At 35.4% G+C, this 14,458-nt stretch overlaps 1 protein-coding gene across 1 annotated transcript; it reads right to left on the bottom strand.

The window, feature by feature from the left end:
• Positions 1–2,523: 2,523 nt before the first annotated feature.
• LOC143234738 (uncharacterized) lies at positions 2,524–6,053 on the bottom strand. The gene is made up of 2 exons (XM_076472315.1): positions 5,942–6,053; positions 2,524–2,908 (listed from the first exon to the last, which is right to left on the bottom strand). Exons 1-2 carry the CDS (start codon positions 6,043–6,045, stop codon positions 2,638–2,640), a joined length of 375 nt encoding a protein of 124 aa, XP_076328430.1. The 5' UTR covers positions 6,046–6,053; the 3' UTR covers positions 2,524–2,637.
• Positions 6,054–14,458: the final 8,405 nt, after the last annotated feature.

Below are 14,458 nucleotides of genomic sequence, written 5' to 3'. Positions count from 1 at the left end.
AACGAATAGTGGAATTGACCGTCACATTATAACGCCCCCACGGCTGAAAGAGCGAGTATGTTTGGCGCGACGGGAATGTTGTTAAAGTCTATGTTGCAAAAGACTGTTTAATTTACGTTTGATTTAAAAGTATCTTCTATCTAAATGAGATGTGATATTTCTATACTAATAAAGTAAACTATTATACCTTTGCCGTTTTCAGAGTGAGGTATACTGTATGTAACGAATACAGGGATTGTATTGTTTTGTTTTTCTGTGCAAATATGTTTCCGAAATTATGATGGTGTTGGCGTTTATACACTGTAAAATTCTATTCATTTGTGTTTGAGGTTTTCTTGGAAGTTGATATGTAGAATTTCAATGTGTTTGATCGTTGTGTTGTGCTACTTCCTTTGCATAAATTAAGTGATAAGTAATGTTGTTTGAAGTCGGGAAGATGGAAGTAGTGTTTAGCCAGGCTGCAGAGAACCTTGAGGGACTCGTGTCTTGATTCGAAAGTGTGAAATTCAATTAATTCCATTAACATGGCTAGTTAGTTTGTAGTGAATTCGGTAGGGTTAAAGGTGTGGGTTGTCTTTGTGCGTGTGGCTTAGGCGTATGTGCTTGTTGTTTGAAGTTGGATGGTTGTGAAGTTTCTAGTAGTGGTTGTTTCATGGTATGAATTGTTGAGTGAGTGTTGAGAGGCTGCGTGTTGGTGTTCATGGTTTTAAAACTGATTCTGTTTCTAATATGTGTGTATTTTGGGCGGGCTTTGAAACTGGCATGTTGGGCCCTGACAGTTTGCGCATGTAATTTGGTTGTGCTCATTCGGGCACTGAGCGACCTCGTGAGGTTCGCTACATCTCACACATCTGTCTTTGGTTATACAATTAACTTTAGTGTGTTAGAGCCTTCGGCATCTGTAGCATTGTAGGATTGTTTTCTGATGTGGTTTCTCCGGTTCGGTCGTGTGTTTCTTGAAGAATAGGAAACAACCGTTCTTTAGTAATTTATTTTGATCGTCTTTCGTGTTTACGGTTACCTTGGCAAATGGTTTTTTTTGCTTTGTTTTAAATGATATTATTTGTTCGGTTTTTGTCATGTCGTAGCCTTGTGTTTTAAGTTCTTCCTTGATTTTGTTATCTTCGATGTCAAAATCGACACCTCTGATAACTATAATTGGTTGAGTGGTGTTGTTCTTAGGTGTCTGGATCGTGACTTTCACTCAGAAGGCAACCTTGGGCCAATAGACCAAAATTTGAGCAAAGTCCTGTGGTTATATACATTTTGTCATAACTATTCCGTTGGGATGTCGTCTGATATCCTTAAAATGGATGCCTGGAAAATATAATCTCAGTTGTTTAACAATCTGAGGAATGCGTGTTGTGTTCTGTATGCCTTCAATAAACAGACTTAGGATTCTGTATTGAGGAACCTTGTGTGTTTGAAACCGTGGGGGTGTTGTTAGTTTTAGCATTGTCTGTGTTAGTAGTTGTTTCGTTAATTTCGTGGTTCTTAGAGCTTTTAGAGTTATTTAAAACCTTACTTACCATAGCCTTTTTCTTCTTTTGTCTCTGATTGTGTTAATAGTTGTATCGTTAATTTCGTGGTTCTTAGAGCTTTTAGAGTTATTTAAAACCTTACTTACCATAGCCTTTTTCTTCTTTTGTCTCTGATTGTGTTAATAGTTGTATTGTTAATTTCGTGGTTCTTAGAGCTTTTAGAGTTATTTAAAACCTTACTTACCATAGCCTTTTTCTTCTTTTGTCTCTGATTGTGTTAGTAGTTGTATCGTTAATTTCGTGGTTCTTAGAGCTTTTAGAGTTATTTAAAACCTTACTTACCATAGCCTTTTTCTTCTTTTGTCTCTGATTGTGTTAGTAGTTGTATCGTTAATTTTGTGGTTCTTAGAGCTTTTAGAGTTATTTAAAACCTTACTTACCATAGCCTTTTTCTTCTTTTGTCTCTGATTGTGTTAGTAGTTGTATCGTTAATTTCGTGGTTCTTAGAGCTTTTAGAGTTATTTAAAACCTTACTTACCATAGCCTTTTTCTTCTTTTGTCTCTGATTGTGTTAGTAGTTGTATCGTTAATTTTGTGGTTCTTAGAGCTTTTAGAGTTATTTAAAACCTTACTTACCATAGCCTTTTTCTTCTTTTGTCTCTGATTGTGTTAGTAGTTGTATTGTTAATTTCGTGGTTCTTAAAGCTTTTAGAGTTATTTAAAACCTTACTTACCATAGCCTTTTTCTTCTTTTGTCTCTGATTGTGTTAGTAGTTGTATCGTTAATTTTGTGGTTCTTAGAGCTTTTAGAGTTATTTAAAACCTTACTTACCATAGCCTTTTTCTTCTTTTGTCTCTGTTTCTCTGGGGTAGGTTCTCCATCTTTGGCCGGCTGACTGGTTGGTTGTTCCGATGCCGAGTCTGAGTTTTCGCTGTCTGAGCCGTCTGTTGCAGAGCTCGAGATGTGTGAGGCTTATCCTTCGATAGCCTTGTTCAGCATTTCAATAATCTTTTCGTTAGATATGGCTTCTCCTGTGGACCTCGTCACTACCTTCTTCTTAGATCTGCTTTTCATAGTTTTACTACTCCTTATAAGGACTGAGGGGTTGCCTTTTTTAGTAAAATTCAAACACAAATTCAAATGCTCTCTCGTTCACTATACTATGCTCGCTGCTGCACACTGTTCATTCCTGGAAGACAAGAAACGAAACGAACTTGGCAGGGGTGGTTTCTCTTTGTCCTTGCTCATGGAAGATAATTTAATTTTCTTGTAATTTGATTTGACTTGTTTAAGGTGAGGTGGGGCATTATGAAAATGACTGGTGAGAAAGGAAAGCGAAACAAAGGCGTCACGAGGGAAGCAAGGCCAGGCCAGCGCCCTATAGATCCAATGCCTGAAATTTGGATGTGGGAGGAAACGGGAGTGCCTGGAAGACAAGAAAAATCAAAGAATCATTTTATATTAACACCATTAAATCTTCACTAAACTGAGATTCCGGATTAGCGGTGACTAACCTGTGGCTGCCATTGGTTGAATTTACAGAAAATCTTTCCTCCAATCAGAAACAGAGATAATCCAACAAATCATAACACACAATCCACAATCCACCAGGACACTATAAACACCTACACACACACTGACTTGAAAACGAAAGGCGGAAGATTTTCGAAACGTCGTCCTCCACACTTGTGTCTCCACAACAAGCAGTTGCCGTCCATTCTACAACGTTTCAACATTAATACACTGCCTAAACAAGCTATCAAAAAATAACTCAGATGGTGTTGATAAACTTTGATTGTTAGGACATACAAAGGGCAGGAGAGGTTGTCATTTGGCCAAATGACAAAATACTTCTTAAAACTGACATAATGAAAGACTAATAGCATTGAAGGTCTGGAAATAAAAAATATAGCACACAGACATATATATTTTATATAAAATATGTTTTTCCTAGTTTGCAAAATGTACAAGGCCAAATTCATATCAGATAATGATGATTCAATGCATATAATAATTAGTTGATGACAAATTAGACATTGTATTGTACTATAATCTATAATACTAATAGTTCATCAAAGTATCAAATGTATTTTGCACAAATGAACATTGGCTATAACCATTGGCCTTTGTAAAATGCATGCAATTAAATATAAAAACAAAAACTATAAAGGTGATAAGCACTAGAGATAAAAAAAGCAGATGTGATGTTTAGGTATAAATCACAACCATAACTGTGATAAACATATTTTAGTACTGATAATTATAAATACAGTGTTATGTGAAATAGATAAAATATTAATTTTAATACTTTGATTTTTACTATAAAGTTGATGTCACGTTGAAATACATTGACCTGTATTACCTTCTAGTGGTTCGTTTGCGAACTATCTGCGATATTGACCTTTTCATCCTACTTCTTCCTCTATTAACACGCACTCTGGTGTTACTTCGTGCACTTATAATCCTGACAATGCGCCCTCTGGTACCACGTCATAGAACTATGATGTAGTCCCCCTCTTAAGACAGCAACACCCTTTGATTCCACTTTGTGGAACTTTGACGTCCTTGTGTTTACTCCCTTTTCTTCCTCTGAACCAGCCAATCAGCGCGTGTGTCATGGCTTCCTCCTAGCTACTATTGCTGTAACATACCTGTTTTATACGCGGCACTTCGCTTCTTTGTAGCAAATCTATTAATGCATCTCAATTATCTGTATTTCTCTCTCTACTGTATCTCCCTATATTATCTCATGTATTGTATGTGTATTTTTTGTATGTTAAGTATTCTGATAGATGGATATGCAGAAATTCCGAAGAAGTGTGATTCTCAAAATTTACATTTTATGTTTTGCCTCAAGATCATTATATTTTTCCATATTCAGTTTAATGGGCTTGAACGTTCCCTGGTCAAGACATTTGTTTCCAGCTGGTTTTGATATATGTATCTCATGCAAAATAATATTTAATACCCGTATACTGTTAAGCTTCTACCTTATAAAAAAAACTGTGTGTTGAAATGGACTGAAAAGCTGTGTATTGGCTTCATTTTCCGATGAAAATTTGTGGAACGTTTCTACTTAAAACAACAGTTTTGAACTATGAAACAACTTAAACTGTTTCGTAATAGTTATTTTAAAAACTGGAAGGATGTATTTTCTTAATCCAATTACATTCCAGTCACGTGACTACAATAGTATGTATCTTTTATTTTGCATTAAATATCTGTGTGTTTACCTTCTCATACAACACTAGATATACATCCGAAGGCACTCCGAGTAAATAAAACCAAGAGTAAGAGTGACGAATGTATTTGTTTCTTGCTTTTGAAGTTCATGTGTCATACAGTGTTGTAGCCTGCAGAGTGCATAATTCTTCTCGTGATTTATGGCATACGCAACTTTTACTGAAGTCACGACAGTACAAGTTACAACATTAAGCGTCCTTTATATGACGCCATCTTAGTGTCTACTGATTGACTGACTGACAGACAACACGCTACTATATAGTAATGCGAATGTCCTTCGGTCCCCTTTCGGGGAAATCATATATTTATATATATATAATGAGATCCTCATAATTGCAAAACTATTTTTATTCGACATAAACTGTTAGGACCAAAATGATTTTCATGTAGGAATGCATTAAGTTAATACTGAAAAAGTCCAGCATTTAGACTTTGAATGAGGAAGTAATATTACCACCAAATGATCAGTTTTGCAGATGAAACTATGAACAAAATTTCAGTACCGTTTTCTGGAACTGAAAATGTTCTTAGATGATTTCTTGAAAGCTCTTATCTGAGGTTCTGAAATTTTCTAAACATGAGTTGTATAGGACTTATTCAACATAGAAACACAGAATGAATATTTTTTTTTCTTTTGCAAATGAATCACAAGTATTATAACATTATACATTTGGAAGAAAATGATGAATCATGTTTAATCGTTATGCTGTTAATCGTAACGTATTCTACGTTTTATTTCTAAGAAAAAATTATCGTACAGTTTGTTTAAAGTATCTCTGGCATATCGTGTATGGATGGGTAGATCGCGAGTGATGCTAAATTTGTAGTTTAGAAGTTACAAGGGGTAGAATATTTGACAAAAGAGTTGAAAAACAAATTTAAAATAGAACAATTGCTCTAGAATGTGAAAAGTAACGTATAGAACTACTATCGTTGAAACGAAACTCTAAGAGTAAATAAGAAACATATAATATATTTTGAGTACGGGATAATGTATACAATTAATTTTACTATTTAACTTAAAAACTGAACACGTAATCAAAGTACAATAAAGAGATGGACATTTACTGCACTTCATATACCTTGTTCGTTTTTGAAAAAGGAAAAAAAGGATTCTGCACAGATAAATACAATACGCATCACTTTATCTATTAAATCCGTGAAGAAAAGCAGCACATATTACACGCGGCTATACGTTAACATAATTTGTCTTTACCTTCTTACGAGAGACATCTCTCTCAGACAAACGATATTTATCACAGCTGTTGGTCTTTTACGCTGAAACTGAACATCAAATCCATTTCTCTTCGTCATCTGCATCTCTTCAATTTCTTCAATTTCATTCCTGTCAAAAGAACTGTAACCAAAGAAGAGATCACACTTCACTGAACAAATGCTTTATGTGTTTCGTTCGACTATTACTCTTATCTTGACAACCGATTTTTATCTGCCCACCGTTACTCTCTATTTTGAACTCTAGTTTGTGGTGTTTGTTGGGTGTGAAACTCTCGTATATTCCACTTGTTAAAATGTTTAAATTAAATTCAGATATAACCTCCTCTTTGGAAGATTAAATTTTGTATTATAACTCAAGTGTTTAACAGATTTTGCTTTATTGACAAAATGCCACTACTTTTCTTTTGACAATGTTTTGAAACGCATGATTTATTATCGCTTTGGCATATTTCTGTCACAGGCAGGAACTCATTCTAATTGTAAGCAGACACGTTTTCACATTATTTATATTAAGTTTAGCCATAGCAACTATTACGTCACATTTTGAAGAAGTATTTTTAGTCAATATTTCCAGTAATTATCACTTAACTGGTAAAATAAAGATATACTTTTACTTGCAAATATATCAGGTTTGAAGAGAGAGTTTGAGAAAATGCATTCATGTTGAAAGAACACTTTGGGAGAGTACGTTTCAAGGCATTCCTAATAATGTGTGAGTCTTACCCTTTAGGCATGAATATTAGTTGTTGTTCAACACGTTTCATGTGATGGATATGTTTTAATTGAATCTTAAATATTTTTATATTGTTCATTTCGGCGAACTACGTTTATAAGTATAATTAATAATGTAACCATCCTACTCTTTACGACTTTCATTAGTATTGTTTAATGTCTGTTAATAAAGGGTCTATTGGGTCGACCATAAGTGTTATTAAAAATGTGTAATAAGGAAAGTAATGAAAACTTTATTGATAGGTGTTTCTCTGTCGTGTTGCATATCTAAAAATGTGATTTCTCATTTCAAGTCAGCGAATTTCAAAAATATTAGCAGCGCCTATCAAGTAGAACTTCAATAATCGTAAAGACACTTATCTTAGAAACCTGTTCAAAGTGATAGCCTATGTTCTTACTCATTACTGTTTCAGTACTTTAACAACAATAAGAATGGTTGTCATCCTTTTAATTACTGTATTATTTGTGTTTCAAACACAAGACTTCAAAAACCTCTTTCAAATAATAATGGATTCATATATTTTGCAAAATAAACAAATAGCCTAAAGTACTACATATGGAATACCTTAAGATTCATATTCACTGTACCTTTTCCTCCAGTGGTTCAGCGGCAAGTCTAAGGGCTTATAACGCTTAAAATTGGATTACCGTATCAGTAGCGGGGCAGAGCACAGACAGCCCATGTGTAGCCTTGTACATAACAACAAACAAATATAACAATATAATGCTCACGTAGCAGGTCATTAATACTTTGTTTGCTGTTAAGCACAAAGCTAGACAATAGACTGTCTGTGCTTTATCCACCAGGGGTATCGAAATTCAATTTTTAAAACTCTTAGGTCTACCGCTGATCCACAGGACTATTTCATGGAAGCCCATGCATGTGTTTTTCAGTTTGTTTTATAATAATATTAGTCTTAACTATTGTGTACAAATGCAGCAATATCAGATGCCTGTAATTGATTCTGTTGGAAAAATTGTCTGATGCAGCGTCTAAAGAACTTTGATATGTATATTGTTTATTAAAATATGGGGCCCGGAATGGCCAAGCGTGTTAAGGCGTGCGGCTCGTAATCTGAGGGTCGCGGGTTCGCATCCCCTTCGCATCAAACATGCTCTCCCTTTCAGCCGTGGGGGCGTTATAATGATACGGTCAATCCCGCTATTCGTTGGTGAAAGAGTAGCCCAAGAGTTGATGGAGGGTGGTGATGACTAGCTGCCTTCCCTCTAGTCTTACATTGCTAAATTAGGGACGGCTAGCACAGATAGCCCGCGAGTAGCTTTGTGCGAAATTGCAAAACAAACAAACAAACAAATTAAAATATGGTAAGGAACTCTCGTTGACAGGTTTCACACGCTATACTAATATTTTCTCTACGAGTAAAAGATAGGAATTCACAATTCTGTTATTGAATAGGATAAATGATATCTAGTATAATTATATTTTTAAATAAAAAATCGTAAATATTAAACATATGTTGAGGTTGAATAGATCAAATAAAAAGAAGATTTTCACATTATTTAAAGGGACTAGGAAATAATCTTAAGAAGTTGAGATCGTTGATTAGATTAAAAAAAAAGATCAAATTTTAATAAAATAACACATTGTCTATTGATCAAGTTGTCCCTCACCCCCACCCCAGTGGCACAGCAATACGTCTACGGACTTACAACAGTAGAAACCTGATTTCGATATCCGTGATGGGTACAAAAAACAAATAGTTAACTGCGTGGCTTTGTATTTAACTTCAAACAAACTTTATCAAGTTTGAAATAAATATATTATACAACATGCAACATATTCAGTTCAGAATAAATGTAAATAGTTGTAAACCTTCATGATATTTGCATAAAAAACAAAAGCCACAAAGAAGCCGGTATCGTTTCAACACGTTAGTCCCTCAGACATGACGAAAATTTATTTTACTGTTAAGCACAAAGCTGCACAATAGACGGTCCTCATTGTGCTAACCGTAGAGCTCAAATCCCGATTTTTTGTCTTATAAGCACCCAAACTTATCACGGAAAGACATCAGCTAGATCCTTAGAATATGTTAACTTGCTGGTGGCAAATTAATGCTACTCTAGAACCCAATATATTATACAAAAAGTAAACTAAGTTGCATGGTTCGTATGTGCATCAGAAACCTATAAGATAAATGGATGCCAGCATTATCAGAATTCTTGACGTATTGGTTTCTTGCTCTATCTATATCGCAGTGAACAATATTTTAGCAACATACTGTTGAATTTGTCAGACTAAAAATAGTAGCTGTTACTTGGCTGTTCATATACATGTAATACGTGGTGCAGTAGTTTGTTGCACAACGATCATTAATGAAAAACACGCATATACATTTTGTTATCTCGTATCAGCTTCATGTCAACACGGAAAAGCGGTTTTGTTGTAATTTTTAGTGCTGTTGAAAATATTATACAAGCGACTGCTCTAGAAATGTTCTGAGGGTATTTTTCAAATTTTGGAGCAGAATACATTCGAAATCCACTCTACATCCATTTTTATCTGTCATTAGACGGTCTCGTCACAACAAATGTTTGAAAGGAAGTTCAATATATATACTGGATATTATATATGTAAAAAACTACAAAAATGATAAAAACCAACACAATTTCAAAAACACTTTATTCCTACCTACGCAAGACCGACTCACGCACACCACAAGTATACGTCAACCCCAAACTTCATAAACCAGATTGTCCTTTACGACCAATAATGTCCACAAATGAATCGCTTAATTAAAATATTGGTAAATACATAGCATGGGCATTCTCCAAATATGTAACATCAGCCAGCTCATTCATCAAAAACTCTTTTAATTTCAAGTCTAACCTTGATCAACTTAATCATAAAGCCTTAATGGCCAGTTTCGGTGTTATATCCCTCTTTACAGAAGTTCAAACCACTGAAGCCTGCAAGATAGCCTTAGAACTCTATGTCCGAGACCCTAACCCATTCCCAGCAACCAATAGCAACCCTCATAGAATTCACTACGATGAAGACAAACATCATGTTTAACAACAATGACTATATACAAACAACTGGCCGAAACATGGGCAACCCAATATCACCAGTTCTAGCCAATATTTTTATGACACAAACAATTAACACACCATTACATCCACCACTATACTGGTACAGATATGTAGACGACACGATTGCGGGATTCACATCTACAGAACACACTTAATCTTTTCAATCACATTAATTCTATATATCCCAACATTAACTTAACATGCGAACAGGAAGAAAGCAATCAAATATCATTTCTTAACCTCAAAATTACAAGAACCGATACACAGTTTAAAACAGAAATCCACAGAAAAATCACCCATACTGGACAATACATTTCTTGGGACTCAGCACACGAAACAAAACAAAAACTCAACATACTAAGAACCAAATAAACAGAGCCATAAAACTATGCTCACCAGATAAAATTAACGATGAATTAGACAAAATAAAACAATACTTCATCAACATCAATAAGTTTCCTCCACAAACCGTAGAAAACATTATACGCGCACACCTAGACAAAGAGCAAAATCAACCAACAAAACTAAATATATCCCACGAATTAAAAAATCACGAAACCATATTCTGCTGCATACCATATATTCCCGACATCAGCAGAAAAATAACCAACTTTTGGCAAAAACTAGAAACAAAATATGGCATTCCAGTTAATAACAAAGTTATTCAAAAATCAGGCACAAAACTGAGGTCTATACTATGTAAAAACTACACTGACAAACACCACACCAACATTATTTATAAAATACAATGTGATAATTGCCACGACTTCTATATTGGAGAAATAAGTAGAGAAATGGAAACCAGATTCAAAGAACATAAAAAGTCATCTTCACACATTTTCAAACACTGCAAATCAAATAAACACAACATAACTGTAGAAAACACCTAGATATTAAATAAAGAAACAAACATAAACACAAAATTAAAGAAGCCTTACTTATTCAACAACTCAAGCCCAAAATAAACCAATACAAAAGAACACCTTTATACCTATATTAATAAATATAATTAAACATCTAAGCAAGCCCTCTACATTCCTACACTCAGTTACACAACCCCCTTCAAACATGTGGTTAGCTGTGGTTCAGTTACCTCTTTCTTTCTTTGTGAACCTGATGTTGAGCGAAGAAGGTTGAAACGTTGTTTGCTCCTCTACATAACAAATTTCCTCAACCCATACCAGCTGTTTTTACATATATATTTTTCTCTACAAGTGGGTTTTCTCGTCATCACGGATTATACTGAACATTGAACAGTTATGTTGTACGTTACCCAAGTTACGTAATTATAGACCTTTGTTTCAGACACGCTGAAAACCGTAGTGAAAAGCCTACTTTTGAGAGGAGTATTTACTATAGTCTTAAAAAGCGACATAATACGTCTGCGCAGTTAGATAAGCTTATTAGCCCAAATCCTTTGCTTTACTTTTTTAGCTACAAAAATTCTCGCATCCTAACATAAAAGATTTGGATGCCGTTCCAATGGTGCTCTGATACTTTTTCAGAATGCCAAAGGTGAAAAACAAAAACCATTAATATTGCAAATATATCATTGAAGTTGGCCTGAGATTTACTGATTTACTTCTCCAAAGCTAGACTTTTTGTGTTTATTTACATTTGCTCTAAACTTTTACTTATATCAGTTACGATTTTGTTTTAATTTTGTGATGTAATTTTATAAAATTAAACTGTTAAGATAAAGATTATATATACATATACGTGAATCAAAATATGATGAGGGAACAAAATCAGGTGTAATTGGGAATAAAATCACAAAGCAGTAATGACTATTTAAGTTCAAGGAATTTGAAAAAAATGAAATTAATTGTAGATACCTGGAACATATATAAACTCAAAGGTAAACACCAGTAATGGTAGTATATAGATGAAGATGTGTTGTTGATCCAAATGAATATTGTCCAGGAATTATCTGAATACGAGAGAATAAAGTGCTACGTTAAGTTGTAAATTACATTTTAGTTCCCATTTGTCTGGGTGTCTGTTTTCTTATAGTGAAGCTACAAGGGGCTATCTGTTGAGTCCACTAAGGGGAATCTAACCCCTGATTTTAGCGTTGTAAATCCGTAGATTTACCACTATACCAGCAAGGGACGTTTCTCATCTAAAGAGTCAGTTTACGTTTGATTAGAATCTACTTCACTACTGACAATTTATTATTATTATTTCGAGTAAATAATTAAATAATCATGCGACATGCAGTGGTTAAATAGTAAACCATTCTAGCTCTTCCGGTTTGGGCACATCAAATATACCGCATTTAAACAGTCCATTAAGAATATTTATTAAAGATGCTGACTTGTGAAGGTTTATCTCTAAGCTTATATTCTAACATTACAGATTTGGTTTGTTTTGAATTTAACGTAAAGCTACACGAGGGCTATCTGCGCTAGCTGTCCCTAATTTAGCAGTGTAAGACTAGAGGGAAGGCAGCTAGTCATCACCACCCACCGCCAACTCTTGGCCTACTCTTTTACCAAGAATAATGGGATTGACCTTCACATCACAACGCCCTCACGGCTGAAAGGGCGAGCATGTTTGGTGCGACGGAGATTCGAACCCACGACCCAAGGATTACGAATCGAACGCCTTGACCCACCTGGCCATGCCGGGCTCGGATCTTTCCTTAATCAAAACACAGTTTTACTTTAAACCAGAATATATTTTAGATGTTTATATAACTTTGGATATTTTACTGTTTTTAGTAAATTTGGTCTTAAAATAACATATCGGTACCAGTCATTTACATTTACTCTATGCTTATAATTTGCTAAAAATTATAATTGTAATTTCTTAAAGAAAAATTCCTTTCTAGGTTTCTTAAGCCTGCAAAATATAACTTTCTCAGGATTTTTATGGTCGTATTTATTTTACTAACTCTGAAATTAGACTAGCTATTTCTGACGCATATGCTATTGAGTTAATAATTGGAGTTAATAATAATAATATATTGGTAATTTTTCAATTTAAAAGTTTCGTTGTTGATGATTTAGTCAGTGTTATATATAATAGAGACATGAATTTCATAGTTTTGTAATTTTGACATATACCTTCTCGCAAAATAAGCAGTTTTGATTGTTTGTTTTTTTGAATTTCGCACAAAGCTACTCGAGGGCTATCTGTGCTAGCCGTCCCTAGTTTAGCAGTGTAAAACTATAGGGAAGGTAGCTAGTTATCACCACCCACCGCCAACTCATGGGCTACTCTTTTACCAACGAATAGTGGAATTGACCGTCACATGATAACGCCCCCACGGCTGAAAGGGCGAGCATGTTTTGCGCGAAGAGGATGCGAACCCGTGATCCTCAGATTAGGTGTCGCACGCCTTAACACGCTTGGCCATGCCGGGCCCGAAATAAACAGTAATTTGTAATCATTATACGAGGTCTGTTCAAAAAATACGCGGACTGTTTGAATTGCGCAGCTCCAGTTGGTTCCAGGGGAATCCGCTTGGTGTCGCTAGGTTCGCACAGATCAGCTGATTACGACGCCATTTCCCGACTGCAGATATCTTCATTTATCTATTAGCTACGCGGTTTTAACTGAAGTGCGATTTTTTCGTTTGGCGGATTTCAGAATGAATGACCTGAAGGAGCAACGACTTGCTCTGAAATTTTGTGTTAAACTTGGAAAATCTGCGACTGAAACTTTTGCTATGCTTAACACGGCTTACGGCGATGTTGCTATGAAGCGTACGGCATGTTTCAAGTGGCATGAACGTTTTAAGGATGGTCGACAGTCCATTGAAGATGATGTGCGTCCTGGACGTCCTTCCACGTCAACTGACGACCCACACGTCGACAAAATCAACACCCTGGTGCGGGCAAATCGACGTCTGACTGTCAGGGAGTTTGCTGAAGAGTGTGGGATATCAGTTGGATCTTGTTACCAGATTTTGACCGAAAAAGTGAAGATGCACCGCGTTGCTGCGAAATGTGTGCCTCAGAACTCGTGAGTTTTTGGCCAAACACTCGATCACTGTTCTTCCCCATCCCCCCTACTCACCTGACCTTGCTCCTTGCGATTTTTTCTTGTTCCCCAAACTCAAAAGACCCTTGAAAGGAAGAAGATTTGAGACGATTCCCGAGATTAAGGCAAATGCGACGAAGGAGCTGGAGGACATTACAAAAGAAGCGTACCAGGACTGTTTCAACAAGTGGAAACACCGTTGGAATAAGTGTGTGCGTTGGGGAGGAGAGTACTTTGAAGGGGTCCCAGACCTGTAACTTCTAAATAAAGTACATTTTGTTTTATGACATCAGTCCGCGTATTTTTTGAACAGCCCTCGTATTAATCGTAGAAAACTATTTTGTAATGACTCAATACGTTATAGTTTTTAGGTGTTTTATATAAAACGTGAACATTTGCTAAATATGTTTTCTACTTTCTATTATATAGTTTTAACTCCGGAGGCTCTGTCAAAAGTTAGTATATAGTGAGTTATTTTCCCAAGGACTGCTTTATTAATATTTTTGCAAACTATTACACCTATAGGAATATTATACCTTTCAAAAACAGTTAAAAATATTATGTTAAAACGATTTTAGGACTTTAATACGTCGTTACGGCTGACTTCTCCATGATCAGTCATACTGCACCTGACGGCCCTGCAGCTTCGAACCCGCGACCTTCAAATTACGCCAACTCTTGGGCTACTCTTTTACCAACAAATAATAAAATTGACCATCACATA

Source organism: Tachypleus tridentatus, chromosome 12 (genome assembly GCF_004210375.1).
Source record: "Tachypleus tridentatus isolate NWPU-2018 chromosome 12, ASM421037v1, whole genome shotgun sequence".
NCBI classification, from domain to species: domain Eukaryota; kingdom Metazoa; phylum Arthropoda; class Merostomata; order Xiphosura; family Limulidae; genus Tachypleus; species Tachypleus tridentatus.
This window is presented reverse-complemented; position numbering and strand designations above follow the sequence as displayed.

Bases quoted from the DNA above. Each gene is read 5' to 3' on its own strand.
- LOC143234738 (XM_076472315.1), bottom strand. From the start codon at position 6,045: ATGCAGATGACGAAGAGAAATGGATTTGATGTTCAGTTTCAGCGTAAA. The intron at 2,909-5,941 runs GTAAAGACAAAT...CTTGTCTTCCAG, and splicing joins GAGATGTCTCTCGTAAGAAG to GCACTCCCGTTTCCTCCCAC.